The sequence below is a fragment of the Rutidosis leptorrhynchoides genome, chromosome 2, assembly GCF_046630445.1.
Source record: "Rutidosis leptorrhynchoides isolate AG116_Rl617_1_P2 chromosome 2, CSIRO_AGI_Rlap_v1, whole genome shotgun sequence".
Classification (NCBI taxonomy): Eukaryota; Viridiplantae; Streptophyta; class Magnoliopsida; order Asterales; family Asteraceae; genus Rutidosis; species Rutidosis leptorrhynchoides.
Window position 1 is genome coordinate 453,726,879 of NC_092334.1, and position 16,111 is coordinate 453,742,989.

Consider the following 16,111-nt stretch of genomic DNA (forward strand, 5'->3'; position numbering starts at 1 on the left):
TTAATATTCCTTATTATTGTATGTGTCCAAATTACGTTATTTAAACAAATAATTCACCATTTATTCCGAATACCGTTAAAAATGAATAATTTCTCAAATCAACGTGGACCTCTCAACAGAGACAAGTAATAATATCATAATTCTTAAGAGACTCAGTAAATATCTTTTACTTGAATCGTTTGGCATAATCTTTTAACTCTGTAGTTAAATATATCAATCAGATAATCAAACCAATAAGTTTAATGCACAGTATCATATCCTCAACACTTTGTTATGTTTTCAAGTTATATTATGTTTTCAAGTTATAGTATATGTATCTATATATAATTGTTCGCGTTTTGTTGAGAACAATCGAAGGTTAATTGAACAGTTTAAAATTTTGAGATTTAACTTCATAGACTTTGTTTATCGTGTCGGAAACGTTAATCATACAAGATTAAGTTTAAATTTGGTCAGAATTTTCCGGGTCATCACACCCAAGAACCTCATGGAAGTTCACTAGAACTTTCCCATGAGTTCTTCCATGGAATGGTATAGAATGTCCATGGAAATATCTAGACACATGAAGCTTCTAGTTCTTAGATCTTAGCTATCCATTGTATTTAATCCTAGCCATCCATTTTGTGATATGAGTAGTATAAATAGGGGTGACCTCATTTGGCACACCACACCTCAAATCTCAAACATTCTCTCTTGTAAAGCATTCTCAGACAATATAAGTATTTTCTTTAATTCCACTTGTTCTATAATATTTTCTCTTTTGGTTACTTGAATCATTATAAGGTCCGAGTAAGGCTGACTTAGTAGAGACTAAGTGCCGCACGTGAGCTTATCGAGATAAGTCTGTGACATCCAGCTCCAGCTTCAGCTACAAGCTAGTTTCACCCAAACACACACTTCAGCTAGTTTACCAAACACTTATAAAAAATAATAAGCTCCAGCTAACAGCTTTAAAAATAAGCTCCAGCTTCAGCTCTAGCTCATAAGCTCTAGCTATAAGCTCTATCTACAGCTCCAGCTAGTTTTATCCAAACACAACCTAAAATGAAGGTATCATTTTCATTATATTATTCCGTATTATTAAATTATTTAAAAACAAAAGTGAAAAAAGGAACTTTATAAGAAAGTGGAAAAGCTCAAGTGCAAAAGGAAACAGTAAATAGTGTTTCCATCCCATGTTTCCATTCCCCTCTTCATCTTCTTCATTCTGATTCAAAATTAAATTTGATTTGATGTTTTACGTGTTTGTATCTATCTATCTATATTCATTCCTTGATCTACTACAATCTTTTCCCCTAATTTAATCATCTCGATAATCGAGATTCATACACTCTCACTCCCACTTGCTTAAGTCAATTACTCCAATTTTCTTCAACCATCACTTCTCATTAATCCTTCTTAACAACTACTATCTCTGCTGCAAATTTTTCTTCTCAGTGTTGAAAAAATGGCGGATTATGTGTTGTTGTTGAAAAATGTTTTGGTAGTATCACTCGCAGTGAATATGTGTTTGATTTGGAGATTAAGTTTCTATGGTGACGTTGAAACCCTAAAATCTAAATGGAGTAGTACATGGGAGGATGATATGAATCACAAGTTTCATTTACATAGTGAGAAAAATAATTGTGTTCATGGAGTTGAACAAAAAAGTAACAAAAGAGCAGAAGGTGCCGCGCATATTAGCACGGTCATTCCAAAAACGACGTCGTCTGATGCAGCAGCTCTAGATGGCGGGGAAGAAATTGTCATTAATCTCGACCAGTAAGTATGCTTATTTAAAAACTGTATATAAAGTGAGTGGCAAAAGTATAAAGTAAACAAAAAATTGTATATTATGATAATTACTTTTCTAAAAGTGTTTTTTGTTGAACTATTAACTTGAAACGAAGAAAGTATATAAATGTTTTATGGTTGATATCTTTATTATAGCCAAGAAAGATTTAACTTATTGTATTTACAAGTTTAGTCTTCAATAACTTTTTTTTAAAGCTAAAATTTTATTTAAAAAAAATGGCACGAAATAGAATTTTTTTTCAAAGCTAAAATTATATTAAAAAAAAAAAAGCACGAAATAGAATGTTTTTTTTTTAAAAGGCCAACATATTTTATTATTACAACAGTAGCATGGAGATGGAGCCTATACAATTAGCTCCATACTACAGAAGTGTCGAAAATAAAAACAAGAAATGACAAAAACACACTAAGAACCAAAACACGACATTATCTACATGATACTATGGATGAAAATAATTAGCCGACTCCACTTCTCCTTAAGTTTAAATCACCGTAAAAGCTTGGGTTGATAAGCTATTGGTGCCAAATCACCTCCCATTTTGAAGCTCTTTTCGAAATTCACTCGAAACTTTTGATTTGGATTTCATTGAAGATATCCGCACCCGATTTGTATTTTTTATGAAATACTTTAAGATTTCGATTTTTCCAAATTAAGTAACCACAAATGCATTTTACCGCTTGCCAAGCCTTGTGACCATCCAACGATCTATGATTCCCTTGACCTAGATTAAAAATTGAATTGAGGTTACTATCGGATATGTTAGGAGAATTGCCCTACCAGCTATGAACACGATGCCAGATGTCTCGCGAAGAGTTGCATTCCAATAAGATATGATCGACAGATTCCAATGCGTTGTGACATATCAGGCATCGGACTGAGTCAAGGTCAATACCCCTTTTGTCAAGTTCAAGCCGAACACGTATCCTATTACGAGTAGCTCTCCAAATAAAAATGCCCAGAGTTTGAGGAATAAAATTGTTTACCATTGTAGCACCATATGAAGAATTGTCACCAAGAAAGGATTTGTCAATTAAGGATGCCATGACCTTCATTTTGAATACACCTTCCTGATCAAATCTCCAAACCCATTTGTCTTGGTCACTGTTTGAAAAACCTTGTGCAAGTTGCTCGCTGATTAGCTTTTCCAGCTCTCCAATTCCCCTACCGGTCGAATTTCGAGACCATGCCCAATTAAACAACCAACCTGACCCGTTCCTATTAATACGATCTATTATGTTGCAATTTTGATTGGATTCTAACCTGAAGATCCTTTGAAACTTGTCTTTGAAGCACTGATCACCAGCCCACTTTTCCGTCCAAAACTTCGTGTCAGATCCTGACCCAATAACTTTCTCGAAAGAAGCTCGCAGGTCAATATTATATTTTATCAGCTCGATACCTGCTTTAACAACTGAACTCCAAAGTGTATTGTGAACATTACAAGGGTTTTGTGATAAAATCCCCAAACCAACAATACAAGGGTATTGTGAACATTAAAAGTAATGTTCAACTATTAATAAAGGATAATGATATATCTATCATCGAAATTACTTTATCCACCAAATATATGCATTATTTAGTTGTATTGTACAATCTGTTATTGCACAGTTTGTGATGGATGAAGTAATTTAGATGGTGGAAAAATCAACTCCCAAAGAGAGTACATGAAATTGTATGAAAACATCTTTAAATTATATTACATTTAAAACTAAATATAAATTTCTATTTACTTGTGCATATTTTTAAGTGAACATGTACATATTTCATTTGGGTTTATAAGCTTCTCTCATTATAATGTTTTTAAGTTTCATTGTTTTGATGAATGTTTAATTAATTAGTTTATCCTTTTTTTCCGAAAAAAAAAGTACATATTTCATACTAAATTTAACATGTTATTCATTTATGTTTTTGATTTTTTTTTCAATGTATAAATATTAAATAGGAGTACTACTCCGTACTTTGTTATATTTATATTTAAATGATAAATAATAAAATTTACATAAATATGAAGTTCGTGCATTTATATATATCCTTTTATGGTTTTTATCTAAGACCACTCCCTACAGCTAGTTATCCGTTAGTTACCCGCTCATTACCCGTACCTAACCATAGGCACGAACTAGTTACCCGCTTTCACCATAGATTTAATGGAAGTATGAGTTTTAGTTATAGATTTGTGGGTCCCAATGGTTTTTTATTGTTTGCACTTAATGCTTTATTGCTTGTACGTTGTATATTAAGAGGGTTATTGTTTTAGGCATGATAGGGAGTGTTTAGTTATGTGTTAATTATAGAATATTGGTGTTGATGTGGCGATGATATGGAAGGTTAAGAGGATGAATAGTTTAGTTACGATAGGGAGTGGCATAAACGTTGTCATATCTATCTATCTATCTATCTATTCTATATACATTATATAAAACGCGTATCAATAATCCTACGTGTCACTACCAGATTTAATTATGCTACATGTAATTACCTCCTTTAATTATGCCACGTGTAACCACCATTTTTTTTCTACAATAAACTTACCAAATTATTTTCTACATCATATTTTCTCTAGAATAAACTTACCATATTTTTCTCTAAAATAAAGTTACCACATTTTTTTCTTCTAGAATAAACTTATCATATTTTTTTAAATAATTTTTTTTTTTAATATACATATAAAAACTTACCGATAGGTTATCATATTTTACTTTAATTTGGTTTTTTATTACAATCGTAATGAACAACCAATCTATGTTTATAGATCAAAAGTAGTGATGACAAATGAGATGCTTGAATCGGGTCGAGTTGAACCTTACAATCTTTAAATGTTGGTCGTAACAGTCATGTTCACCGTAAACACTTCTTGTTTAACGAGCGGGTTCATAAAATTCAGTGTCTTTATCTGCAAGGAACTATACCCTAATATGTACTAACAGTTGCGAAAATGTTTATTTACAACTTCCGTTCAACGAACGGGTTCATAAAACTAGTATATTACATAGAACAGCAATAAAACCTGATCTTATACACATGGGGTATGAGATGATAAAATACGAACAATCATTTTTTTCTGAAGTAGAAGTTATTTTTCCTCATGTATTGAAAAAACGTTTAGAAAAAGGATTAATCTCTACTACTTTATTTCTTTTCTTTTTTAACCCTATTCGTGAAGTCAAATTGATATATTTTTTATCAGACGTGCCAAATCACTATTTGATCTTCATTAACTCAAATTTTCCTATGCTTTAGCACACTTTTTTTGGTTGCTTTAATTTTTTATAAATTTCGATCTTTTTTGCGGTTTCCATATTTTGTTTTATTTTTTATTTGTCAAATTATTTAATACAATAAATATCTTTTTTAAAATTGCAAACATATATTTATCAAAATATAACTTTTTTTTTTCTTTGTTTGTACTACATGAATAATAATTTATTATTTAAAAAATTTATGACTCGATATATATACGGAGTACATGTTATTTTGTGTACATATAAAATGCTTGTTTGGCCCCATGACCTTAAAATCAGTCTTATATGACTATATGACAATAAGCATTATTATTTATTAGTATGTTGGAAATTATACCAATTGGTATATCCTTTTCAAATCAACTGTGCATCACGAATATACAAAGTATTACTGTATGTTAAAACACACATACGCCAAATGATTTACGTAGTTTTGTCAGAATCGGAAGATATTAGACAAAGACTATACGTGGTTTCGAATTCCGAGTGTTGATGTTACGGTTCAGGGGAGCCAACCCGTTTTACTTCCCTATTCTCGGGTCTACCCTTTTTTTGCTAACGTGCACCCTTGGTTTATGTGCCCATTTTCACCCTACTTGATTTGTGTACTGTTTTCGTGCACCACTTTTCTAAATCTATTGTCCATTATTTTATTTTGGGATGTCACAAATTAATTGTCCAGATTCTTTTTCAACCAATTAAAAGAGGTTATTCTGGAGAGAGAAAATATATTATTGGGGGAGAATGAAGTTAATGGAATTTCCTAAAACTGCGTGTTTTTTGTCTGGGGACAATAGATTTGAGACGGAGGGAGTACTAAATATGAAATAAAGGATCGTAATGTACAACTCTCTAAAGCATATTTGATGGTGTATGAATAATTTCCAGTAGCGACTCCACCACGTGGGGTCCCATGATCCCATTAAATTAAAAAAAATTTAGACGATCTATCATTAAAATTGTACCGGACACCGATAAATTTAACTACAGGATCTCATATATTTTTAAAATTTATGGTTATTTAAAGCTAAACAACTACTAAAATACCCTTAAAATATAATTAGTTTTGAAAAAAAAATTAGGATCCATTGAGTTTTCATTCTAGATTCGCCATTGATAATTTCTAGTGCGAATTTAGTATTGGGTTTATAGCGCCACCTCGACCATGGAATAGTTTAGAAATTGCATGACCAATTTATTTGGTGGTGATGGATTGATCGGTTCTTAGTGTCGTTTGTTTGTGATATTTAGTTTTGCCTTTCATATCTTTTTTTTTTTTCTTTTTTTTTTTGTTGAGTTTGTATTATACTACCTCCGTCCTACCACAAGTGTCCACATTTCCATTTTGGGATGTCCCATTTCAAGTGTCCACTTTGTATTTCAACCAATGAGAAGAGGTTATTCTGGAAAGAGAAAATTTTTGATTGGTGGAGAATGAAGTTAGTGGGATTTCCTAAAACTGTGTGCAAAAAGTAAGTGGACACTTGTAATGGGACGGAGGGAGTACTGTTTAGACACTTTTATTTTTAATGAAAAAAGTCGTCTTTCTATATATATCTCCTTTCTTTGCAACGAAAAGAATAAAAATAAAATAGCGCCACCTCCACCATCACCGGCCATAATAATTTCTATTGCTTTGCTGTCTTTTTTAATTTTTTTACTTCGTCTCGATTTGACAAATAAAATACAGTAATCACAGTGCCACCAGTACCCTTTTTCACCTTTAGTTTTAGTTTGATCACTTGAATCACTTCTAATCGTATCGTCCCTTTTTATTTTTTTTTTTTTTTTATTTTAATTTATCTAAAAATAGCCCTAATGAATATCTTTAAGGAAAAAAAAATGTAAGCATGGAGGTTAGGAAGGTGGTTTTTAACAAATAGTGGAGGTGCTTATTAACAATCTCTTAATATCTAAAACATAGCACTTTTATGTGAACATAGATTTAGAGATATATTTGAAAAAATCATTTTTTACAAAGATAATATTATATACTCTCTCCGTTTCATAATAATTGTTCCCGACAAAATTATTTAGATTTATGATAGATTGTTGAATTGTAAGTTCTACTTTTGTATTTTAAGCAAGTCTGGCTGAAAATTATTAGATTTGAAAAAATACCTAGGCTCTAAGGTGTTCAAAATATCCAAGTCCGAAATCCGAATCCGAATCCGAATTATCCGAATCCGAAAATATCCAAAAAATCGAATATTCGAAAATTCGGATATCCGAAAAAATCGGATATATGATTTTTCGGATTCGAATATCGGATAGAGTTTACAAAATTTTTGGATATTCGAATATCCGAAAATTTTGAAAAAATTCGAAAAGTATGCGAAAAAAATCCGAAATATCCGAATATTCGAAATATTCGAAAAATATCCGAAAATATTCGAAATTCTTCAAAAATATCGGATATTCTGATAATCCGATATCCGAATCCGAAATTTCGGATTCGAATTTCGGATGGGGTTTTGCACTATCAGAATGTTTGGATATCCGTAAATGAACACCCCTAACTCTAAGTACTAGTCGTTTAGAGAGGTAGAGTGGAATGATTATTAAACACTTATAAAATAAGCTCTAACTTCTAACTTGATAAGTTTCGGCTATCGGCTAGAGAGTAACCTTCCACTATTTTTGTTAGAGTGCGAAAATTGATGCAACTGAAGGCCGGAAGAAAGATTCCCGCATAGGGAGGTGGCTACCATATAGGGAGAATTAGGGAGAGTTTGTCAGAACTACTTCTCGTATCAGGAGAAAATCTCTCGTATCGGGAGATTGACTTGACGGGCTGAAATTGAATTTTGACTAGGACACCTCGTCGTATCGCGATTCTAACTTGTTTTACGCTATAAATACCCCATCTGTAAGATGTAAATTGTACCTACGAATTTTATCAATAAGAATACTCCTTGGTTGGCTGAGGATAATCACTTTGATTACATATAACATCGTTATATTCTCGTGTTTTTTTTACATTTTTGCTAGTTTATTCGTGTTCTTCACTTTGAATCCGTTTGTTGTCAGCGGGTTTGGGTTTGATAACTTGAAGTTATTAAGTCTTGTTATGGCTCTCACACTTATTCCTAACATTAAGTTTATTCGAATATGAGCTCAAATAATTTTATGGGAGTCAAGAATTTGTCAAGTTTGCTTATATACATGAGCTCAAACATTTTGTAGCCTTAATAAGGAACTTGGATTATAAAATCAAATTTGGATCTTCCTAAACCAGTTCAAATAGATTTTTTAACCTATATCACGAGTTTAAGCTCCTAAACTACAATCTTACGGTTGAGCTCGATTGCAGCTTTAAGTACATCCGATGCATCCTCATGGTGCGTGACATTTCCAAAGGTTGAGATAATTGTACCGCTGATCTTCATGCTAGAACGACTCACATGGTGACCCTGATAACTGAGTCGGGTTGTTTTTCTATCTTTCAAATAGTAGACTTTTCAATATTTTTGGCCGATACATAATCTAGAGCGGGATATTGAAAATTAACCCGGTATATTTTACGAATGACCGGATGTTTCGATCAAACTAGGGCTGCTAGACTATGTGACACACTTCCTAATTGGTGATAGATGTGGTAGACAAGATCTGCCTAACATACCTAACTCCATACATTATTGAATACCTCTTGCTTGCATATGTTTTCCATCTTAGTTTACTATTATTAGATGTACTTTGGGATCTTTACACATGTTACCATGTCAAACATTATAAGGATTCTTCATACATTTAACAAATATTGTTTAATTATTATATTTTAATACCTCTTGCGATATTTGTATTACAGTGGCGACCCGACAGTGTATGAGAACTTTTGGAAACAAAAGGGCGAAGAAACAACGGTTGTGACTTCTAGTTGGAAGTACATAAGTTACTTTTCGGATGTAAAAAATGTTTGCTGGTTTTTGGAACCCGAGCTTGTGAGTGCAGTCACGAGAATACATAAAGTGGTCGGTAATGCAATCACAGAGGGTCGCCACATTGTGGTGGGAACAGGTTCGTCACAACTTTATCAGGCTGCACTTTTTGCGCTTTCACCCCCCGATGCTTCAGGGCCAATGAATGTTGTGTCCGCTGCTCCATTCTACTCGGTAAACCCTTAACCTTAAGTTAAAACATATTGAAGTCTCTCTAATTACTATATGCATGCTTACTATTTAAGACCACTTGTCATGCAAGCAAAGTTTCACGAAATTTTAAATATTCAGTTTGTAATTACAGTGTTGATGAGGTTGTTCGACTAGTGTTGTGTTTGCATGTGCTGCTGTCCAGTAAGACATGTGGTTAGGTCACTCGCGTGTGAGTCACACGAAGCATTTAGTGATTCTTTGAACCTAAACTTAGCTTGGAAAATACTCACATTGGAAACACAATATGACTTGAAAAATCAAGAGATTAATATGCCAACTTAAATGAGTACTTAGAATACAAGCTATCTATAATGAGTAAAAATCACATTGGGAAGACAATATGACTTAAGAAATCAAGAGTCATATGCTAACTTAAATGGGTACTTAGAATACAAGCTATCTACAATGAGTAAAAATCACATTGGGTAGTGTATATGCTAACTTAAATGAGTACTTAATGTGCATGTTAGTTGACCAAAAAGTTTGGTCAAGGTTGTACAATGCACTAGCCAGAGGACTAGCCAGTCGACCTTGTAGGGACTAATCGGCCAAGTGGGAGACTGGTCGGGGACGAGTCGGATGTCGACCAACTATGACTTTGACCGTATTTGACCAAATAAATCCAACTTGGAGATTATAAATCGACTTTGACCCGTTGACCAACTATGACTTTGACTGTATTTTACCAAATAACTCTAACTTGGAACTTATAAATCTGACTTTGACCCGTTGACCAACTATGACTTTGACTGTATTTGACCAAATAACTCTAACTTGGAACTTATAAATCTGACTTTGACCGACTAAATTGAACTTTTGACAACTTTGACCGAATATATTGACCATGTCGGAGACTAGTCGCGGGACTTTTACAATCATGGGTGTGGTTGATCTTGACTTTTTTCTATATTGCTTGCAGTCATACCCATTGATGACAGACTACTTGAAATCAGGGCTACACAAATGGGCAGGTGATGCAAGTGAGTTCAATCAAGAACAGCCCTACATTGAGTTAGTTACATCTCCTAACAACCCTGATGGATTTACAAGGGAACATATAGTTAAAGGAGATAAAGGGATTTTGATTCATGATCTTGCTTATTACTGGCCACAATATACACCGATACTAAAACCCGCAGATAATGACATAATGCTCTTCACCGTCTCCAAAAGCACTGGTCATGCTGGTACCCGAATCGGGTAATATATCATTCGTCGTTACCATTTTATGTAATTAACCCTTAACAAAAAATATTATCGACCTTGAAAATCAAATTTTACTTATATTTTGGAGATTACTATTGATACGTTGCAGTTGGGCTTTGGTGAAAGATAGAGAAATTGCTAAGAAAATGACAACGTTCATAGAGATTAACACCATTGGCGTGTCAAAAGATTCACAGATTCGAGCAGCAAAGATTTTGCAAGCTGTGTCTGATAGCTGTGAGCATGGGACCCACCAAGAAGCTGAAAATTTCTTCGACTACAGCTACAAATTAATGGAAGAAAGATGGAAGAAAATTAGAGAAGCTGTGAATAAGACTCACCTTTTCAGTTTGCCCAGTTTTCAACAGGAGACATGCTCTTTCAGTGGCCGGACTTTCGGACAACTTCCTGGTAATTTCAAAACGAAAATTATTCTTGTTTTACGAGTAAGAACTAAACAAACTGAGTACAAATAAATCATCTTGAACTTTATTTTTTGTGTAGCGTTTGCTTGGCTAAAATGTGAGGGAGAAGTTGATTGCGAAAGCTTCCTTAGGAAGCATAACATATGGACCAGAGGCGGGAAGCACTTTGGAGCTAGCACGAAATACGTAAGGATCAGTATGCTGAGTCGAGATAGTGAATTCGAGCTCTTAACTCGGAGGTTGCCTGCAATTATCTCTTAATAAATCTTAGTTGTCTTTTTATTTTGTTTGTGTTAGCCATAGGTTGGTGTAAAAAAGATGTTAACATCTAAACGATCTAAATAACTGAAACTTAACGTATGATGTTAGTATATTTGTTGTTCATGTGCCGTAAATCCAATTTGCTTTACGTCCTGCAAAAATGACAGTTATAAACGAAATAAAGAAGAGAGGAACCATCCATCCATTTATTTATTAACAGATAAAAAGTGGGAAAATTTCCACTATATATACAGAACTGAACCCTGCGTTTGGGCATCAACCCATTTGAAATTGACTTGGGAGCAATTATATCTTTAGCATTGCTGTCTTTCACGTCCGCTTCACAAGCTCCAGGTGGAACATCCACAGCCGGTGAACAGTTATAAAACCAGTGAGGCTGCACATCATACCATTTCAAATTTCAGTTGCATCGTATATTTATATCTGAACTCATTAGATACCTAAAACAATTACTGTTCTTAAGAGGAATAGACCCTATATTGAGATATAATATTTTAAACTTCCTTCAAATCTTTTGTATTATATAATATTTATATATAGTATATATATAAATATATAATAGAAAACATACTTGAAGCATAAACCCAATGTGCTCCACTGGCATCACAAGGCCAGTCCTCCAATTTAGGAACATGAGTGATCCCAAACTAAGAAACAGTAAGTAATAAATAACTTCCCTAATTGTTTAATAGGGGGTAGATTACAACAATAATTTACTCACCATAGGACAATATCAGTTTCTTCAAGAGATCGATTTTGCTGGACCCACAATGCAAGATCTTCACCAACACGTGGATTTTGGTTAGGAAACTCTCCACCTGGAAAATCTTCACCCCGTGCGTAAGGTTTAACCCATAGATTATGCTTTACAAAGGCAGCTCTTCTTAAAAACTTGGCTTCTGAACCTGCTAAAGGCAAGCAGTTCGAACCCGGTACCAATTTGTAGCCTGTCAACTGCCCCGTCCTATTTGCAGTTCTCACTGTAATGTATCGCTCGTAGAACATACCACTTTGAAGTTCACCAATCTTACTTAAAAACAACTAAGCTTGCCATTCTTCCCTAACTTCACTCAATCTTGTATGATCACCCCACATTGCGTCTTCAATAATCTCTTCTTGTTGTGCAACTGCTTTTCCTTTCTTTGACCTAGGTCCACGACCTCGACCTCGACCTCTACTAGATCCTTCTGCAGCTGCTCGTTTAGGTCTTTTTAACTGTCAAAAATATGGTCAAGAAAAGCTTAGCAGCCAAACAAAACCTTAAATACACAAGTTACATATGTTCGCATAATGATATAATCAATACTAATTTATTCAAACACCAGCGAGAAGATATACGAAAAAGGTCTCAGTTTAGTCAAAACCTTTGAAGAACCTTTTGAAACATTTACAGGGCTACTAGCTTTACTACCGGAAGAAATGAAAAAGTTACTATGTAATCAAATCAGTCATGCACCAAGACACAGTTGCGAACACTGTTAAGACAACAGTACAACCATGGGTTAGAAAGGTCCTCAACGTCCTAAAGGTTTCCAAAGCTCGCCTTTTTTGGCGTGGGGAGGACTGTACATAAAGAAGAATAAATAAGTGGATCCCATTGTAATAATGTAATGTTAGGTATCGTATCATTGTAATTATTATAGTCATGTAACGATAGTCTAAAGGTGTGGGCCATGTAGGCCATAGATCCCATAATGTAAGATACGTGTTCGGTGTGTATTTAAATAAGTCTCAGTGCGCAATAATGTATAAGTAGTGTGCGGGCCTCAGGGCATCTATGTATAGTGTCCAATAGTGTCGAGGTTCCTCTATATAAAGAGACCTCAGTTGTAATATATTTCTCAGGTTATATTTGGATAATAAACCTCATTGGTTTTCTTCTGTAGAGTCTTTTTAAGATTCTGGATAGCAGAGTTCCGTCGTTGAGTCCTAACGGATTCTGAATAGCGACATCTATCCCAGCATTATAAATAGCACGCACCATTCAATACACCAATTCATATATTCCGTCACTACACGTTTATAAATCATAGAATAATATGCACCATGAAACATGTCTTCCATTATCACAAAGTTATTCTCCATAAACGTATCATATCATTCATGAATCATAAATTCATATATGCATTATATATTGATTGGTTTATATCGATTCAATACCCGGTATGTCGGTAGTTTTTCATGCAATTGCCCTTTTGTGAGCCCTCAAGAGAGTGATTAACCTACCTCTATGATTACCGGAAAGAGTAGAAGAAATAATTACCGGTAATTGAGATGTACCTTGAAGATAAGCATACTCCAAGTGTTCAGGGAGTTCTTTAAGTTCAAGCACGAGTGGTTCTTCCAAAGAAGTTCTAATGCGAAACTTATCCTCCTTCTTAATCTCTTCGATCAGTTCTTCTTCGGGATCTTCTTCCTTATCGCAATCATCATCCGTACTCACCTTCATCAATTCCTCAAGCTCAGCCTCCACATCAAAATCAGCACTTCTGTCTAAAGGGACGAAACCCGCTGTATCAACTTTCAATAATTCCTGACTCACAAGTCTATAATATCAATTTTAAAACAAGTATCATCGGTCGACTTGGGTTGTTTCATGGCCTTGTCTACATGGCACATCACTCTTTCGTCACCTACACCTATGCTAAGTTGATTTTTCTGGACATGGATGATAGCATCCGCGGTGTTAAGGAAGGGACGACCTTGAATGATTGATACCTTAGTATATTCCTTCATTTCAAGGATCACAAAATCGGCTGAAAAACAAGTGGTTCGCTATTTGGACAAGGGTTATTGATTCTCACTATAAGATCCTCGGCAATTCCTATGAGAGTGTCAAAGAAATGGTTAGCCAAACGGATTCCCATTCTGGTCGGTTTTAATTCTTCCAGGCCAAGTTTAAAGTATTAAGAATAGGGCATTAAGTAAACACTTGCACCTAGGTCGGCCAGTGCATCGTACACTACCGAATCTCCCATTAAACAAGGGATGATAAAGCTTCCCGGGTCTCCCAATTTCGGAGGTATCTTTTGCTTTTGCAAAATGGACGAACATTCCTCATGGAGAAACGTGGCCGATACCTCGTGATACTTACCTTTCGAGGAGATGAGATCCTTTAAAAAATTTCCCGTAGTTGGGCATCCCTCTAATCACTTCCGAAAGCGGCATATTGACACTGATTTGGTTGATCATATCCAAAAACTTTTGATATTGACTTGCATTAGGATATGAAATCGGCGCTAACTTATCTTTCGATAAGGATATGAAATCGGCGCTTTATACACTTTCAACGGTGGTTTGACTGTGATCTCCGGTGAATCATCTTTCTTTTTCTCATCATCCTTAGGCTCCTTAGTAGTTGGTACATCTCAATTACCGGTAATTATTTCTTCTACTCTTTCCGGTAATCAGAGGGGTAGGTTAATCACTCTCTTGAGGGCTCACCAAAGGGCAATTGCATGGAAAACTACCGACATACCGGGTATCAATCCCTCCTTTTGCACTCACAAAATTCTCTTAGAGGATGAGTATAAACTCGTTGTTCAAAGGCAAAGGAGGTTAAACCCTAATATGAAAGATGTCAAAAAGGAGGTAGTCAAGTTACTTGACGCCGGGTTGATTTACCCCATCTCCGATAGCCCGTGGGTGAGTCCTGTCCAAGTTGTGCCTAAAAAGGGGGGTACAACAGTCGTGCTAAATGAAAAGAACGAATTAGTTCCAACACGCACGGTTACGGGATGAAGAGTATGCATTGACTATCGTCGTTTGAACGACGCCACTAAGAAGGATCACTTCCCGCTTCCTTTTATCGATCAAATGCTTGAAAGGTTGGTGGGTAAGGAATTCTATTGCTTTCTATATGGATTCTCCGGATACTTTCAATTCCCATCGATCGTCTTGACCAAGACAAGACCACTTTTACTTGTCCATTTGGTACCTTCACTTTTCGGGTTTTGCAATGCACCCGGAACCTTCCAAAGGTGCATGATGGCGATTTTCCATGACATGATCGAGGAGTGCATGGAAGTCTTTATGGACGATTTCTCCGTCTTTGGAGACTTCTTCGACTCATGTCTCTCTAATCTCGAGCGTATGTTAATCCGATGTGAAAAAGCTAATCTAGTCTTGAATTGGAAAAATGCCACTTCATGGTGAAGAAGGGCATTGTTCTTGGCCACAAGATATCTCGTGCGGGCATAGAGGTAGATCAAGCCAAAATTGAGGTTATTTTTAAGCTACCCGAACCGCTGAATGTCAAGGCCATTCGAAGTTTCCTAGGTCATGAGAGGTTCTATAGGCGTAACATCAAAGATTTTTCTAAAATCGCCCGCCCAATGACTAAACTTCTAGAGAAGGACGTTTCATTTGACTTTAATGCCGATTGCTAGAACGTCTTCTCCATTCTTAAGTCCAAACTAACACAAGCTCCAATTATCGTGTCTCCCGATTGGAGCCTTCCTTTTGAGCTAATATGTGATGCTAGCGACTATGCGTTAGGAGCCGTCTTAGGACAACGCCGCGATAATCACTTTTGTCCGATTTACTACGCGAGCAAAACCCTAACGGGAGCCCATATCAATTATACCACAACCGAGAAAGACCTCCTTGCGGTGGTTTTCGCGTTTGATAAATTTTGACCCTACTTGGTGCTTCTAAGACGATTGTCTACACCGATCATTCGGCTCTCAAGTACCTTTTCTCCAAGCAAGATGCAAAGCATCGTCTCATTCTTTGGGTTCTTCTTCTTCATCAAGAATTCAACATTGAGATACGTGATAAAAAGGGGGCCGGGAATCTCGCCGCCAACCATCCTTCTAGACTTGAGAACCCGGAATTAGAAATACTAGATGAGTCGGATATAAAAGACACATTTCCTAACGATTTCTTAATGAGGATTGAAAATGATCCCGAAGTTCCATGGTTTGCGGATTTCACGAACTACCTAGCCTCAGGTGTCCTTCAAAAAGGATTTTCTTATCAACAAAAGAAGAAATTCATTAAGCGGAACAA

At 35.3% G+C, this 16,111-nt stretch overlaps 2 protein-coding genes across 2 annotated transcripts; one reads left to right on the forward strand and one right to left on the reverse strand.

Annotated features, from left to right (window-relative positions):
* Positions 1-1,196: 1,196 nt before the first annotated feature.
* LOC139892500 (tryptophan aminotransferase-related protein 2-like) lies at positions 1,197-11,251 on the forward strand. Its single transcript, XM_071875610.1, has 5 exons — positions 1,197-1,761; positions 8,846-9,149; positions 10,108-10,388; positions 10,504-10,805; positions 10,899-11,251. The coding sequence occupies exons 1-5, from the start codon at positions 1,448-1,450 to the stop codon at positions 11,078-11,080; spliced, it is 1,383 nt and encodes a 460-aa protein (XP_071731711.1). The 5' UTR covers positions 1,197-1,447; the 3' UTR covers positions 11,081-11,251.
* Positions 11,185-12,303, reverse strand: LOC139889291 (amine oxidase [copper-containing] zeta, peroxisomal-like). Its single transcript, XM_071872253.1, has 4 exons — positions 11,823-12,303; positions 11,673-11,748; positions 11,343-11,477; positions 11,185-11,232 (listed from the first exon to the last, which is right to left on the reverse strand). Exons 1-4 carry the CDS (start codon positions 12,104-12,106, stop codon positions 11,185-11,187), a joined length of 543 nt encoding a protein of 180 aa, XP_071728354.1. The 5' UTR covers positions 12,107-12,303.
* Between the last annotated feature and the right edge of the window lie 3,808 nt (positions 12,304-16,111).

Excerpts from the sequence above, each read along its gene's own strand:
- LOC139892500 (XM_071875610.1), top strand. The coding sequence starts at position 1,448 with ATGGCGGATTATGTGTTGTTGTTGAAAAATGTTTTGGTAGTATCACTC. Across the intron at positions 1,762-8,845 it reads ATTGTCATTAATCTCGACCA|TGGCGACCCGACAGTGTATG; the intron begins GTAAGTATGCTT and ends TTTGTATTACAG. Across the intron at positions 10,806-10,898 it reads GACTTTCGGACAACTTCCTG|CGTTTGCTTGGCTAAAATGT; the intron begins GTAATTTCAAAA and ends TTTTTTGTGTAG.
- LOC139889291 (XM_071872253.1), bottom strand. The coding sequence starts at position 12,106 with ATGTTCTACGAGCGATACATTACAGTGAGAACTGCAAATAGGACGGGG. Across the intron at positions 11,478-11,672 it reads ACATTGGGTTTATGCTTCAA|CCTCACTGGTTTTATAACTG; the intron begins GTATGTTTTCTA and ends TATGATGTGCAG. Across the intron at positions 11,233-11,342 it reads GGTTGATGCCCAAACGCAGG|GACGTAAAGCAAATTGGATT; the intron begins GTTCAGTTCTGT and ends TCATTTTTGCAG.